Raw genomic sequence first — 17007 nt, forward strand, 5'->3', positions numbered from 1 at the left:
TGGGAAGTCATCAGTATTAGATTAGATCGGGAGGCCTTCAGTGGCTGTGGAAGAAGACAGACACAAACTAGCTTGATCGGTCCACCACCTTGTTATGATGTAGCAAGAAGGTACTTAGTAGGCAGAGTCCTGAAACCATGCTCTTGGACTCCCAGCCTCCAGAACTGAGAGACGAATTTTCATTCCTTGTCTTAATCTGAAATATCTGTTGCATCAACAGAAAGTACACGAAAGTACTAAGGGTGACACTGTCTAGAAAGCATCTCCTGTGCCCTTTAATTTATCCTGCATGGTTTCCCATGTCCACTTTCATCACAATGCATTGAGAGTGTCTAATAGGCTATTGGTATTTATTGGATAGTGGTCAAGGTTTCTAAATGGCTAAACACCCCAATTTTCCTGAAAGTGTCTGGATTTAGCATTGAATATTCAACATTTCCAGAAAACCATCAGCTCTAAGCAACCCAATTGGAGGGGCACCCTAAACTAATATTTCAAAGACTTTTTTTTTTGATGAGCAAATAAATAAATAAATAACAGTATGCTAATGTCAACACTGAAGGCCTCAGCCTTTCCTGTGTGTGTGAGCATGAACCCTATAGGGCGATGTGATGAGTCAGTTCCTTCCATATACTCTTCAACTCTCATTGAGCTGAGAAGGCAGTAGGCAAAATAAGATCTGGCTGGATTCCTCTCTGTTAGCATCTAGACTTTTTAGTGTGTGTGTGTGTGTGTGTGTGTGTGTGTATTCTTGCATGAATATGAATGTCTGTGTCTGTGATGGCCAGAAGAGGGTTCTCTGGAGTAGGAATTGCGGGCAGTTGTGAGCTTCCAATGTAGGTGCTGGGAATTGAACTCCTGTCGGCTGAAAGAGCAGCTAAAATACTTAACTGCTGAGACATCCCTCCTGCTCTGGATTGGATCATAAATATTCTATAACAACTCATGTGTGGAGGGCTTGGTGTACAGATGCTCAGAGTTGGGACCTTTTGGCGGCCATTGGACCACAAGGGCTCTGACCTCAGGAATAGATTAATTCATTCATGGTTTCACGGATTAATGGGTTTGGGGGAGTGGCTTGATCAGAAAAGCAAATTCCCTTTGCTTCTTGGCTGCCAAGGGTAGCTTTGCTCTGGCTCCTGCAAAATATCCAGGATATTTTCTCCGCACCAGAGGCCCAGAAACAACAGAGCCAGGTGACTGTGAAGCCTCAGAGCAGAAGCTGTGGCTCTCTCTCCCTTTGGAGAGGGATTTTGTCACAGTGACGGAAAGCTAGCAAATACATCATCTCAACCCTGCTTCGTTAAAGAAAAATCAGTTTAACTTTCTCAACCAGGGCGCCTAGTCTCTGAACTACAGAAGAAAATGACTTGTGTCCTATCTTCCCAATTCTTCCAAGGTTAGATACCCAGTACACAGTCTAGATGCAAAGAAGAGAAGTTGAGTCGTCGTTGCATATGATCAATGCCCTGGAAAATTTAGGACTTAAATTTTTCCATTTGTTGAGAAACCCATAGACCCTATATTCAAGAATGTCATTGTGACTGTCCCTCTGCCCTTGTTCACTAGCAAAGTTGGCTAAAAGAGAGAAGCCACGGGAAGGAAGTTGTCCAAAGATAAGACTTGTGTTATCTCACTTCTGCAAATGAGGAAGAGGAGGTGGAGGGAGGAAGTACATTCTCATTTTTCCCAAGATGGGCAAAGGTAGAGAACTCTTAAGATCTCACCATGGGAACCAGACAGAAAAAACATACTGCCAAAGCTTTGACAGGGTGGTCATCGCTGACTTTGCTTCTCAGCCGGCTACTGCCAGAGTTAGGCAGTGCTCTATGTCATGTTTCGGAAGACAAGTGCTCTATAAATAAATCGACTTGGAACAGTCTCAGATACACATAAACCGCAATGGCTTTAAATGTAACCCTTGCCCTTTATTTTCTTTTTCTTCTTGAGGCAAGGAAGGTTATGTAGGAGAGGTTTTACCAAAATCTACCTAAAAACCTGCAAGAACTCTCCTATATCTATTTTGTTATTTATTATTATTATTATTTATTATTATTTGACACAGGGTTTCTGCTGTCCTGGAACTCTCTCTGTAGACCAGGCTGACCTTGAACTCACAGAGATGAGTTCTACCTACCTCTACCTCCTGAGTGCTGGGATTAAAAATGTGCACCACCATCGCTGACTCCTTTATTCTTTTTTTAAAAAATTATTCCTATATACTTGCTACCAAGCATCTGGGCATCCCCATGCTTCTCTAGGCACACTTCTGTATACTAGACTTATTATACATTATGCACCAATCCTCTTAAAAATCTCTTCCCTAGAGAAGGTGATTATTCATTTTGTCATTCAATTTCCCACCACTAAAAATTTCATATGTAAAATCACTGCATGCTAATGGGGTGCTGTGTAAAGAGAGAATATTTTTAGTGAGTCAGCTGAAGGGAAAAATCATTAGTAGGTCTTCTATCTGAAGATCTGAGGGGGAGTCAGGGACAAATTTCTGAGGCATACTTTGGAAAAACCTAGAAGTTACCAGAATGCAGTGTTCTTAAGTAGAGGTTCCCATTTTAAAGTAATAGTCTCACTTAATGAACTTTATTCCATTTAGGATAAGGTTAATTAGTTCTTCCTTCCAGTATCATCAGCAAGGACATCAGCTATCTGAGTTGTTTTTCTTCCTCCACTGAGTGGAAATTCGTTTGAAAGGGTCTCAAGTTTGTCAAAGCTCATTAGAAGGCCACTTAATGTCTGATTTGTATGATTGAAAGAGGGCCCAACGCTGACTTCGGTTAAAAATATGTTTAAAGGTATGAGGGAACACTTAGTTTGGGTGACGGAGGTAAAATTCAGCTGAAGCTCTCAAAGTGAGTGCAGGTAGCTGCTAGCATGGAAATGTTCTTGCTGAATAGGAACCGATTGCGAAGGCAGGTTTCTGTTCAGGGGGTCAGCTTTCATCCTGGTTTGACTTTTTTTTTTTTTTTTTTAAAGTGTTCTTTAGATTTCGAGGGTCTGCGTGGATGTGTGGGGCTTTTGTCTTTTGGGGGGAAGTTCTTTCTGACTTCGCCATCTTCGGAATTCTTTTTGGGCCGTGGTTGAGCTATCAATCTTCTCTGGGCACTGTATTTTGAGTGTTAGACCCTTATTTCCTCTTCAACTTCCGGCATCCTTTCCTGGGCTGTCTACTGTGGGCTTCTGATTTCAAAGAGGCTACTTGGGGAGACCCGCAGCACACGCTCTCAGACACTCTGGGTCTCAGTGACTTTCTAATAAATTACCGCAGGGCAAGGAAAGCAAAGGGGAAGCATAAACGGAAGCCCCTCTCTGATTAGTCTGTCAGCTGAGTTGCATGGGTTCTGCACCACCATGAAACGGAAAATGAGCGGCTTTCACGATGCAGCAACACTGAGAAGTTAGGGGCCTGGAGGGCGTTTACGGGGCGGGGGGGTGGTGGGTCCTTCAGCTTTATTTATTTATTGGCTTAGCTTGTTTTCGTCGACACCTCCATACGGGGCGGGAAGGTGTGTATGTGCCTGTGGCTGGGAGGACCGGGTGGAGGAAGGTCCTTCAGCCAAGCGCAGAGCGAGCCACGCTGCCGCCTGGCGCAGTTGCCAGGACAGCGCGGCCGGAGCAGCAACAGCAGAAGCAGCACCGGCTGCGAGAGCAAGTGACGCATTGCAGGTACAAACCAGCCAATCAGAAGCTAGCTCAACGACCAACCGCGTATCCCTTCCCGCCGCGGTGCTCCTCCGCGCCGCAAAGTAGAGCCTCCCAGGCGCGATTCCACCGGCCTTCTAACGGCTTGCCTGGCAAAGAAGCCCACTTACGTCATCTGTTCTCCTGTTCCCCTTTATCTCTTGCCTGGTCTGCCAAGTGACTGTGGTGAAAGGGGGTCTCCCGGAGAGTCCGGGGGGCGGGGGTAGGGGCTGGCCGGGACTCGTTCTCTATGTTCCGTTATCTGGCGTGAGGCGGAGGGATCTGGCGGAGGGAGGTGTTTATGAGGAGCTGGGGGCAGAGGCGGAGAATTAGTCCGAGCGGAGCGAGCGAGCTGAGTGGTTGTGTGGTCGTGTCTCGGAAACCCGTAGCCTTTGCAGCATGGTGAGTGCGTAGCCGAGCTGCCGGTGGGGAAAAGATGCTGAAGCCGATTGACTAGAGAGGGGACCTTCCCTCCCTGACACCCTCGAGGAGCCGACTTCGCCAGACGGATGGCGAAAAAGAGGCCAGGGGGCCCCTGCGGCGGTTATGTCGCAGGTGTCCCCCGCTCGGGGTCTCCCGGGTTTCCTCTGAGTCGGGGGACCGTTGCGGGGCTTGGCTGCGGAGGCTCGATCGGGGGGAGGGGAGTGCGTGGCGATGTGGTCCGCGGGGAGAGCGTGCGGGCGCGCAGCTGCTAACTGCTCGAAAGGTCAGCCCTGGGGGCCCGGATTCAAACCGCCAACGGCCACCACCGAGCGCGGGCGCCAGGAAGCGCCTTTGTCCGCCCGGCCGCCATGCGTCAAGGGTGGGGGAGGAGGGCGGGAGGGGAGCGCGGGGCCCCGGGGCGAGCGGGCGCCGTTAGCCCGCATCCCCGCGAGGAGAGGCGAGCCGGGCCGGGGGCGAGCTGTGTGGGTCGAGCCCGTGCGGGGAGCAGCCGTGGGGGGGCGAGGGGGGACGGGCGCGCGGAACCGGGAGCCGCCGCCCGCCTCGGCTCGCGCCCCAGCTGCTGCGCTGGCACCTGCAGGACTGCGGAGGTCTGGGCGGCCCGCGGCGCTGCGGGGATGGACGGGGGAGGGGAGCCCTGCAGCTTTTCCCCCTCCCCCCCACCCCGCCCGCAGTGCTGCTTGTTCTACTCCATCTGGTGCTGTCTTCCAGCACCAGACGATGTTTTAATTTTTATTCTTTTAATTTTTATTTTTTTTTTAGTATTTTACTATTTTTTAGTTTATCGACGAGGAAAACAAGCTTTTTGCCCGAAGTCGGGTGCCCTCTCCAAATAACACAGCTCGTAAAGCAAAAGCAACCAACTTCAGTTAGGGGCTCCCAAGGCGTTTTCCGCCTACAGCCAAAGCAAGCTGGTGAAAGTGTTAAAGTAGCAATTAAGGGGCGAGTCGCTAAATTCTTGAGTGCTCAGGTGCACTCCTGTTCACCTCGACCACACGCGGCGTTCCTTGAAGACGACTGGTGTTTCGGTGTCGAAGTTGCCGTCCGATCTTAGTTCTTTTCTACGGTAATACAGTAAAAAAGAGTATACAGGAAAGTAGCCGATTTTAGAAAGGATTTTTAAAAAATAATACTGGAACCTCCTGTTTCGTGTAAAAAAATTTAATGAGGGCGATAATTTGCAATACTTATTTTACTCCCTCTGCCAAGTGGTTACAGCAATGGGTGTGTCCAGAAGGCAAGGTGACATCTTAAACACTAGTTGGGGATTCCTGCCAACTGAAACCTCCAGCCTGTTTGGGTGTGGGGAGAGTTCACCTTGGAGAGAGCTAGCATTCATTTAAGTTTGGTGAATTCTTTGTGTTTTGATATATAACTTCTGAATTTTATATGCTGGCTGAGTTTGTTCTCTGTAAGGTAAAATAGGATGTAAATTATAGGCATGTAATCAACACTGCGAATTGTAATTTTATTTAAGTTAGCAAGATATAATTTAAAATTTTATTGGAAAACTATAATTTATATTTTACACTTGTCCTTTTCCTCAGTAAGTTTTTAATAGTTAAATGCATCATTGATTCAATAGGGTTTCTGTTAAATTAACTGTTCTGGTTACTTCATAATTTATAAGACATAGATGAGGACTTTGATAAAGAGAAAAATTATACTATTGGGACAGTATTTATAGAATTGGTTACAAAGCTCTTGAGTTACACGTGGTTAATGTATTTTCATTGAAATTTTTTTATTGGAAGGAATATTATTGAGGTCAGGGTGATAAAAGATGTGAAGAGGTAGAAAATATTTTGAGTGTATTTAAGTTGTTCCACTAAGCTGAAAATAGAAGAATTTGTTTTGGCTCCATTATAATATAGAAATGTCTAGCTTCAGCTAGAATTTAGGATTTCAGTAAAGATCCTGGTTTTTGTGAAGTTGGTTCCATTGGTTTCTCTTTTAGTGCCATCTGTCAGAATAAAGACCTTTTTTCCCCTACAGAAATAACTTAGACTAGTTTTATGTCAGGTAATAAATAATCCTATAATTGAAGAAAATATATGAAGCGTTTGTTGTGTACATAAGAATCTGAGGAAATGAACAGAATGAAGATGCAGCATTTGTGTTCACTTTAAAGTCCATGGAATCATAAATTTATTCAGATAATTATGCCAGATATTTTTAAAAAATTTTAAATCAACTTCAGCCTTTTTGAGTGCTATTTAGAACGTGTACCAATGCATTGAGTTCAGGTGACTTTATAATGCAGATGGGTTTCCTGATAAAGATCTACACTGGTGACCCAAAATGCAGGATCTAGTTCAGTAGGTTGGGGTGGGCCCTGAAAGTATATTGGAAATCTCTGGAACGACAAGAACAGCAGGAGGGATTACATCAGTGGTTGCAGAAGTAAGAGTTAGGACCAGAGAGTCATCTCTCTGGTGAATAGTCTTCACCTTATTGAGATAAACACATGCTAATGAGCTGGTATTTTCCCAAAAGTCTAATTTTGGTTCTAAGAAAATGGCACTCTCCATAGTCGGAAAAGAAGTTGGAAAAATTGAGTGCCAGGTAGTTTTAAGCTCTTGATTTTAGGAGTAAAATTTAAGAGGAATAAAAATTCTAGAACTTACTGGTAAAGTTTATGCTAAAACCTTAAAACTCAAGAAAGAAGACTTTTTCATGAAACCTTGGAAGCATAGTTGAGAGGTTTTCAAGTTGTCTGAAAAACTTAGTTTCTGCGTACCTGATTCATTCCATGAAGGTGATATTTGTGCCGGGTCCTAAGATTATGTTTGCTAGGAGACAGGGAGAACTGAACTGGACCGTTTGGGGGCATTAAATTTTGAGTTTGTAAGCCAACTTAAGAATCTTAGAAGATTGACTTACTGTTAGTGTCTTTTGACCCAACGTATTGCAAACGAAATCCATGTTGTCACTGGCTGCTTTCCTGCACTAATTCATAGCATACATTCCTTCCGATTTCCACACACTACAGTGCCTGCTGCACAGTTAAGCTTAATATTTTTAGGCTTAAAATAATTTCAGTTGGTTTCACGAGCCTCGTTTTGTTATAAGGTGCTGCTCGTGCCTTTTGGTTTCAGTTTGTGCAAGTAGATTTTCTTTGCTTAAGTTAATGTGGGGAATAGTGAGTTTAGCTGTAAAAGACTTTGTATGACTATGCTTTTTTTACCTTTTGTATGGAAATTGTGAGCTGTTCGGTTAGTTAACATTGATAGCTCATCATTAGCTCCGCAGTTGTTGGTGTAGATGACATTCCCTATGAGAGGTTGAGCCATGTCCACAGCAAGAAACGCGGTGCTCAAGGATTGGTACTTAGAGAGGGAAAATACATTTTTTATCTTAGGATCTTGTACACTTTGAACATAATTGATGACATTTCAATTTTAAGTAAACTAAGTCCTTGACACCCCTCCTTTTTTTTCTCTCCTTAATACTAGGAACTGAACCTAGGACCTAACATGTTTGGCAAACACTGTAGTGATGAGCCTACATCCCTAGCCCTTTTTTGTTTTGTTTTTTCAAAGAGAAATAAATTAATTCAATTTATATTGTGCTTAAATTGAATGTTGCTTTTTAAATTAAGATCTTGCTGAGTAGCCTGGACTGGCCTTCAACTAATGACCATGGTGCCATGAATCAAAATTGTTGAGGAAGAAAATTATCTTTTGGATTCCCTTTCAAGTCCTTATGCTGTTCACTAGAGAAATATGTGAGGTCATTCCATATAAAGGTTCAACCCTTCCCCAGGGATCTGTTCACTTAAAACATGAGGGAGCAGGCTGTTTTTCTTCCCTTAACAAGATAATGGAGTAATGGAGTAATCATGGTACATTTAACCCCATGTTGGTAGGGATTTTTATTTTTGATTTTTTTTTTTTTTTTTTTTTTTTTTTTTTTTTTGGTTCCCCAGGCAGCGTCTCACCATGTTGCTCTTGCTGGCCTGGACTCAAGAGATAAAGTACAAGCATCTCAAGCAGTGAGAGTCATGTGCACCATTGCCTGGCTTCTTGGTGGGATTTTAAATTAGCAGTAGTTTGGCAGTGCCGCTCAGGACCACATACCAGGTGTTAGATGCATGCACAGATGAGCAGTAGAATATTTACAGGTGGAGGCTGTAACAAGAAACCTGTGTATTTTGTTTAGAATCTTTGCACTTGCCTGCCAGTCAGGGGAGTAGTAAAAGTGGTAGTGCTTCTCACCCCTCTGCTCCATTAGGTTTGGGAAATCACTTTTGTGTCGGGGTGTTGTGTTTAACCATTTATGGTAGTGACTTTACAGTTTGACATTCTTGAGTTATTGAATGGCAGTTTTTAATAATTTGATTTTTAAAAGCTGCCATGGGAGGTTAGTTTAAATTTGGGTAGTCTATGCTAAATGGTGGCACACGCCTTTAATCCCAAAACCCTGGAGGCAGAGACAGGTGGATTTCTTAAATTTGAGACCAGCCTGGTCTACTGAGCTAGTTCCAGGACACCCAGGGATACACAAAGAAACCCTGTCTTTCCCCTCCTACCCAAAGGGTAGTCTAATTGAAAAAGGAAACTGGTTTTGTAGGATTTTATTGTTTAAAATAAGAATGCTAAATGATCTAATATTTCTAGGTATATTCTTATGTTTAAATTTTTAAGTTTCAAATCATTCTGAGATATTTGGCATAATCTTGGAGTCAGACTTGTTTAGCTATGAATATAAAACCAATGTGTACACATTGTGTCTACCCATTGTGTTCTAGGGATCATTGAACTGAATGAACCTTGAAAGATTTAAAACTTGTTGCTGTGGTTGCTAATTTACATACTTGTAAGTCATTAACCCACCTTTCTGATCTCTTGGTAGGCTGACCAACTGACTGAAGAGCAGATTGCAGGTAAGAAATACCCTGGTGAATTATATCCTTTGGGGTTTATTATAAATTAAATAACAAAACTCAAGATACTTAGATGAAATAATTGACTTTGATATATGTCATGAATGGTGATGAATGTATTATAAATACAATAATTAGCGCTGCTTTGTTAGGTGTGACTATGTGTGTGTGTGTGTGTGTGTAGAGAGAGAGAATGAGAATAGATACCAGCCAGCTGCTGGTGGTAGGTTTTCTTATTTTTATTTTTTGTGTTGTTGTTGTTGTTTACTGTCACCCAACAGGCATGAAACTTCAAGTCAGGTACCATAAAAAGAGGGGGGGGCAAGTGGTGTATATACAGTAACTAAATTACATTGAAATATAGAGTCAGAAAAATGAACATTGAATTTACACAGACTTTAAATTAGTTGGTGTTTTATATTTGGGTTAAATACAGATTAAGCAGCCCCTAATCTCTACAAGACTGGTTCTCCAAAATCCAAAACTTGAGTGCTAACATGACATGATTAATAAAAGAGTATGTACTCTACCTCATCCGCAGAGGGGTTGTGGTCAGAATGACAAGACATTGTATAAGAAGGGACTTCTAGTGTGTATAAAGGTGTATATGACACAGGAAATACTTTGCAATTGGAAACATTTCTGGTTCCAAGCATTTCAGATACACAATATTCAATCTATAATAGATTGGTGAGTAACCTTTTTCCTAGAAAAACACTTAACAAATGTCACTAGTATTCTGCTTCCTTTTCAGATTTTATAACTCTTAGCTTTTACAGATGCCACTGTAGTAATTTGAATTTTGGCTTTAAAAGCCTGACAGCTATTGAGATGAACCTTTTGGAAGGAGTAAATGAATTTAATGCATACAACCCATTGTCTTTATGCTGTACTATTTAACTGGTTTTATTCTGATATTTTGAGATGACTGGCTAATTCTGAAATGTTGTGGAAGTTTGCCAGTTGTGTTCTTTCTTTCTCTGTTTCTGAAAACAAGGTCGGTCCTGTTAGGAAGAATTGGCCAGACTTGAACTCATTTAATTCTGCCTCTTGAATGCAGGATTATCGGCATCACCACTGTGCTTGGCCTCCTAAGATCTGTATCTAATTTAACTGTTTCAGTGTTCCCAATAATTCAGCAGCAGTTTGCTTTCTCCCTCTGGTGCTGGGGATTGAGCCTAGGGCCTTCTGCCTGCCAGTGAAGTGCTCTGGCACTGAGTTATATCCCTAGCACTTGGATTTTTGAGACAGTTTAACTGTGTCATTCAGATTGGTCTTTAGCATCCTATGACTCTTTACCTTCCCCTCCTGAATGTTCATTCTTTTGAGTTGGTTTTATTGAGGAACTAAAATTTTATGAAGATAAATCTAGGAGCAGGTGGACGGACTAGTTTTTACAGCCCAGTGCCTACCATATGCTAAGTACTAAATAAATGGTTTTTGAAAGGGTAAATTTTATTCTCCAAGATGTGTGACACCAGAAGGATACAGGACACTGCCTACAATCCCAGTGAGGCCCTTCCTCCTCAAGTTCACGGTCTGCTTTAGAGGCACAGGTTTTTTTTTTTTTTCTTTTTCCTTTTTATTTTTTTTTCCTCATAACTGGTAGATTACTGGTGGACAATAATATTTTGGAGTCTTAAGTCACTTGTCTTTCCAGAAAGAAATGTTGACCAGATGGGGACATATAATGAAACATTGTATGAACAATAGAAGCTATTTTAATCCTCATACTGTAATAGTCAATAATACAGATTTGGTTAGAAATTCTAACAGTAAATAACTTGGTCTAGAGAAAAAACTACTTGTTCAGGTGACAGTTACTCAAGTAAGTGTATATTGCTTTATTAAAGAATATCCCGGGCCGGGCGGTGGTGGCGCACGCCTTTAATCCCAGCACTCGGGAGGCAGAGGCAGGCGGATCTCTGTGAGTTCGAGGCCAGCCTGGTCTACAAGAGCTAGTTCCAGGACAGGCTCCAAAGCCACAGAGAAACCCTGTCTCGGGGAAAAAAAAAAAAGAATACCCCGTCGTAGTATGACATCAGTAACCAGTTAATTTTGTTACAACTCTGTCTGCACTTTATTGTTTGACATTTTAAAGACTGGTAGGAAAAGGTACATTTTTAAAAAATAAAATCTACCTCAGTCTTAGACTTTCAAGGTCCAGATTTGATTAAAATAACTTTTTTATCCAATTTATAGTAGTAGTTAACATAATGATAAAGGTGTGCTATAGAAGACAGCTATGACAGTATTTTTACTGTATGCTTACATTTTAGCTCCTGGATTTGTATTTCTTATCATTAATGGGAATTAATACTTACAATAAAATCATCTATGAATGTACAGATTGTGCTAGTTTTGAAGATCAAGTGAACTGTAAAAGCAGATAGGATATAAAATATATATTTTGAGATATATCTCGAAGGAGTTGTTCATATCTCTGAGTCTTTAGCATAAAAATAAGAGTCTTGGGGCTGGAGAGAGATGGCTCAGTGATTAAGGGCACTGGCTGCTCTTCCACAGAGGACCTGGGTTTAATTCCTAGCACTCACATTGCAACAACTGTCTAACCACAGTTCCAGGGAATCCAACACCCTCACACAGGCATGAATGCAGAAAAAAAATGCACAGAAAATTTTCTTAAAAAGCTTTCAAATATTAACAGCAAAAGGTGGTGGCAGCAGTACACACCTTTAATCACAACACTCAGGAGGCAGAGGTAGATGGATCTCTAGTGATGTTAGCCTAGTTTCTAGAGTGAGTTCTAGGACAGCCAGAGCTACACAGAAAAACCCTATCTAGAAAAAAACAAAAGAATGGAGAGCCTTTAATGTATGACTGTAAATTTGGCCTTTAAACATGTCTTTAGTTCCTTTATTGTATTTGTAAATAGCAGGTATAGCATGGATAATCAATTTTGTTTGAGACAAGGCTTAGGCTGGTCTCTAGTTCTTCTGCCCCCCCCCCCTCCCCCAGTGCTGGGATTATAGGTACACACCACTGTGGGTTGTTTTATGGATGTTTTAAACCTTTGAGATTTAGAATACCTAAACTTAAGGTATCTGTTTCCTACAATTTAGCTTAGTTAAACCATACAACAATAGCTTGATTGTTTCATCTTAAACGCTGGAATTTATGCACTTACTGATTTTCATAGCCAGATGTATGTAGAAAATGTAATATAAATAAATACATAATTCTAAATACTGAACCCTTTAATAATTTAGTAGGTGGTAGTTTGTGCCTACACTGATTATTTGTGAAAAGACACTTAGAACTTTAAAGAGTATGTAAATTTAGTGAATTAGTCTTTACCAAATCTTGTTTGTAGGTAGGGAACACCTTGATTTGTTTAGTAATTAGGTTAATCTAGGTTGGTGCTGTGTACAATTATTCAATTATTGCAGTCAGTTCCTAAGCTCTGATTGATAGTTAATGGGTTCCTCAGGAAATAAGTACTATTTAAATGAACTAGAACTGTCTATGCTTGGAGAGACTCACTAGAGTACAAAGAAGTCAGCGATGCCTAATCTAAATAAGAAGCTGAACAATTGTTCTATGCTGAAAGCCTTTTCAAAAAGGTAATAGTATCTGGTAATTGTGGGTAATTTTCAGAAAAGAACCCAATTAAGCGTTTTAATAGTACAAGCAAAAGATGAGTGGAACTTTGAACCAAAGTACTAGTTACAGAAGAGGAAAAAGAATGAGTAGCATTTAATACAACGTATTTATAGGCTTCAATTGAAGCGACTTCCCTGGAATTGCTGAGGATTATAGATAGGATTTATTTATTACATATCTTGCTTGAGGTTAGCCAAGGGAAAGCTGTTTTATTGTGCAGTCAGAAAGGTGAGTTAGATGCAGGTCGTTGCTGTAAGTGGGCATAGATAAAATGACCAGGGAGTAAAAGGATAAGGCTGGTAGCATTTGACCATAAAATGAGACAAAAACCTGAGCCTTGTTAATGTAGGGTGGGAAAAAAATCAAAATGATCTTCTGGAAGCCAAGAGAGTTTTGAACTTTGACCTCTCATTTGGATGAGTCACGTTAAGCTGGTTCAGTTGGTGCATTGTGCATCAAGTACTGTCAGTCATGGGCTGATTGAGAGGAGTGGGTGTGAGTAGTGCTGCTCTCCAGCTTAAAGTGACCATGTGTGTCCGTGGGCAGTCAGTAGAGATAGGGGTTTGTCTGGAGATGATGCGAACTAGCATTGGAAAGTACAGATTGAGACAGAAATAGACAAGCATTGCACTGTGCCATCTCTTAAACATGTCAGATACACATATTCATGGAGCAGAGTTTAATGTACTTAGAAAATACCTGACTTGTAGGGGAGTGGCTTTTTTTTTTTTTAGTATCCAATTGTATGACCTTGGGGGTACTATATTTAAATTTATTAATTTCCCTACTAGAAGATAAAATTGCTATTCCACATCTTTCCTGATATGTTTGAAAGAACATAATTACAACTTCATGACCTTAAAGTCTTTAAATGAAGAATTTCACTTTTATAAGCTTGAAGTTTTCTATTCAAAATTGCCTCTGTTCTCCATAGTACTCCACTTAGATTGAAGTGGACTTTAATAGCTTGATTGGCTCATTTTTTTTTATAATTTATTTTTATTTTGTGTGCATTGGTGTTTGGCCTGCCTGTATGTCTGTAAGGGTGTCAGACAGTTCTGAGTTGCCATGTGGGTGCTGGGAATTGAACCTGGGTCCTGGAAGAGCAGGCAGAGCTCTTACCCGCTGAGCTGTCTCCCCAGCCCCAGTCGACTCATTACTAACATTGTTGGATGGTAGGCCTTTCTTGCTGCTAGAAAATTGACCCAGTTCATTGTTTTAGATGTTCTTGCTTTGAATTTAAAGAGAAAATGATTATAAAATTTGAAATTTTATATTCATGAACATGTATGTCAGTGGACATATGGTGGAGATGTAGGTGTGTCTAGAGATGAAATTAGAAAGTATAAATTGGGGCAGAGATTATCAAGCATTGATACCATTTTTTAAATACTTCGTTGATGTTAGACATAGCTTTAACCTTTGAAGTGACCTCTAAACATCTGTCTGTATATTGAATTTCCTGAGATTTTAAAACTCTGGTAGCTCAACGTGAACACAGTGGTTTGTTTGACCAAAGATTTTGACAGATTATCACAAGGTATTTCCACCTAGGAATCAAAGCTTCATTTGAAATGCTGTATATTTTTCCTTTTCTTAAGAGTTAGTACTTTTTTGAGACAGGGTTTCTCTGTGTAGCTTTGGCTGTCCTAGAACTTGATTTGTAGACCAGGCTGGCCTCAAATTTAGAGATCCTCCTGCTTCTGCCTCCCCAGTGCTGGGATTAAAGGCTTGTGCCACCACCACCTGATGAGTTAGTACATCTTATGGAGAAGTGTTTTTTTAATCTGGATGTTTGGATTTTTTGGTCTTTCTGACAGAATTCAAAGAAGCCTTTTCACTATTTGACAAGGACGGTGATGGGACTATAACAACAAAGGAGCTGGGGACTGTGATGAGGTCTCTTGGGCAGAACCCCACAGAAGCAGAGCTACAGGACATGATTAATGAAGTAGATGCAGATGGTAAGTCTTCAGTTTAGGGGGTATGGAAGGTACATTGCAGAGGTGTTGACATTCTAGTTCATGTTTGTACAAATGATTTTCAGGTAATGGCACAATTGACTTCCCTGAATTTTTGACAATGATGGCAAGAAAAATGAAAGATACAGACAGTGAAGAAGAAATTAGAGAAGCATTCCGCGTGTTTGATAAGGTAAAGTTCAAAGAATGAATGTGGAGAGAATGAAATGGAGCTAATGTATTCTTTGGAGATGACTTTTCTGATGGACAACAGAAAACAACAGAAGTGTCAGGCTCTTAAGAATTGAGTGTGAATTTGGGTTTCCAAGTCATGACTCTCCTTGCAAAGGACACATTATGTGCCTTTGGAATATAGGGACATCCTTCTTAATGACATTTATAGACCAACCAAGTGTGGATTCTCTTCACTTTATGTGAATAGTCTACCTTCTCCCATCCTAAAATAGGGTTTCTCTGTAGTCCTGACTGTCCTGGAACTCGCTTTGTAGATCAGGCTGGCCTCGAACTCACAAAGATCCACCTGCCTTTGCCTCCTGAATGCTGGGATTAAAGATGTGCACCACTACCACCCCCAGTTTATGTGATTTTTCGAAAATGAAATCATTGGTTAATACTGCAATTCAAATATCACTCAGACATTTATTGCTATGTTTTTGTAGGACGGCAATGGCTATATCAGTGCAGCAGAGCTTCGCCACGTGATGACAAACCTTGGAGAGAAGCTGACAGATGAAGAGGTTGACGAAATGATCAGGGAAGCAGATATTGATGGTGATGGGCAGGTAAACTATGAAGGTGAGTCACAGTTGCTGCCTTAGTCCATACCTCAGATTGCTGGAGGTGCTACATAGCTAAACATCAGTCATCCTTACCTCCCAAAACTTGGGTGCTAAAATAGTTTTCACTAAATTTATATCATTTAAAATACTTGTCAACAAGACTACATCACTCACCTAAGAACTCAAGACTGTCAGTTCTGCACCTGCACCTAGGAAATTGACTGGAAAGGTACAGTTTCTTTAGAATGTGGAGGGATAATTTGGAAACTTTCAAATTTTACAGTGGATTCCCCAAAATAAAATTAATAGACTTTGTATCTGACTACATTCTTTTTTTTTTTCTTTCTGACTCCTGTCTGAAACTGTGAATTCAAAAGTATCTTAGGCCACTTGGAACTTGAGGGTGCCCATTTTAGTGAGTGCAGCTTTGGACTCTAGGGAATTAATCTTACATTTCATTTTTTCACTTGTATTTTTCATAACAGTTGTAAGTAGAATAAAATGTAACTTTATTAAATAGTTACAGTATTGACTGCTAACCCAGCAGATAGAAAATTCAAGTCTAAAGCAAGCCAACAAAGTTCTCCCATGTGTACATTGTGGACAAGCACCAGTGAGCTCTGTCCACAGGCCTAATGGTAATGGTCTCAGGTTTAAGGATCCAACTTTGGCCACAAACTGCCTTTCTTTCTGTGTAATTCCAGAAAAGGAGTAGAAAACGCAGAGTTTAGTAGTTATGACTGCTTATGTCCTTTGTCTTTGACTCATAATTTTGTGTTTATTTTTTTCAGAGTTTGTACAAATGATGACAGCAAAGTGAAGACATTGTACAGAATGTGTTAAATTTCTTGTACAAAATTGTTTATTTGCCTTTTCTTTGTTTGTAACTTATCTGTAAAAGGTTTCCCCCTACTGTCAAAAAATATGCATGTATAGAAATTAGGATTTCATTCCTCCATGTTTTCTTCCCTTCTGTCATTGTCCTTAAACCTTATTTTAGAAAATTGATCAAGTAACATGTTGCATGTGGCTTACTCTGGATATATCCAAGCCCTTCTGCACATCTAAACTTAGGTGGAGTTGGTCAAATGAGGGAACATCTGGGTTATGCCTTTTTAAAGTAGTTTTTAGGAACTGTCAGCATGTTACTGTTGAAGTGTGGAGCTGTAACTCTGCGTGGACTGTGGACAGTCAACAATACGTTCTTCAAAGTTGCACTATTGCAAAACGGGTGTTTTATCCAGGTACTCGTACACTATTTTTTTGTACTGCTGGTATTGTACCAGAAACATTTTCTTTTATTGTTACTTGCTTTTTAAACTTTGTTTAGCCACTTAAAAATCTGCTTATGGCACAATTTGCCTCAAATCCATTCCAAGTTGTATATTTGTTTTCCAATAAAAAAAAATATGACAATTTACCCAATTGTTGCTCTGAATCTGAGTGATTTAATGCCTATTGGTGTAATAATTCTGGGACAGCTGTGGAATTGCTTTCTCCTTGGTGTAATTCATCTGTCTTTTGAGATGGATTCTTGCTAGGAAATGCCTCTGCCTTGCTCTTAGAAAGATTATGGCCTGGCGTGGTGGCACCTCCT

The 17007-nt window shown here is 40.8% G+C and overlaps 1 protein-coding gene across 1 annotated transcript; it reads left to right on the top strand.

Annotated features, from left to right (window-relative positions):
• The first annotated feature begins 3996 nt into the window (after window positions 1–3996).
• On the top strand, window positions 3997–16326 carry Calm2 (calmodulin 2). Its single transcript, XM_038320787.1, has 6 exons — window positions 3997–4101; window positions 8995–9025; window positions 14470–14613; window positions 14697–14803; window positions 15291–15426; window positions 16202–16326. The coding sequence occupies exons 1-6, from the start codon at window positions 4099–4101 to the stop codon at window positions 16228–16230; spliced, it is 450 nt and encodes a 149-aa protein (XP_038176715.1). The 5' UTR covers window positions 3997–4098; the 3' UTR covers window positions 16231–16326.
• Window positions 16327–17007: the final 681 nt, after the last annotated feature.

This window comes from Arvicola amphibius, chromosome 2 (assembly GCF_903992535.2).
Source record: "Arvicola amphibius chromosome 2, mArvAmp1.2, whole genome shotgun sequence".
NCBI classification, from domain to species: domain Eukaryota; kingdom Metazoa; phylum Chordata; class Mammalia; order Rodentia; family Cricetidae; genus Arvicola; species Arvicola amphibius.

Coding starts and splice junctions, on each gene's coding strand:
- Calm2 (XM_038320787.1), top strand. Junction 9,026..14,469: donor GACTGAAGAGCAGATTGCAG/GTAAGAAATACC, acceptor TCTTTCTGACAG/AATTCAAAGAAGCCTTTTCA. Junction 15,427..16,201: donor TGGGCAGGTAAACTATGAAG/GTGAGTCACAGT, acceptor TATTTTTTTCAG/AGTTTGTACAAATGATGACA.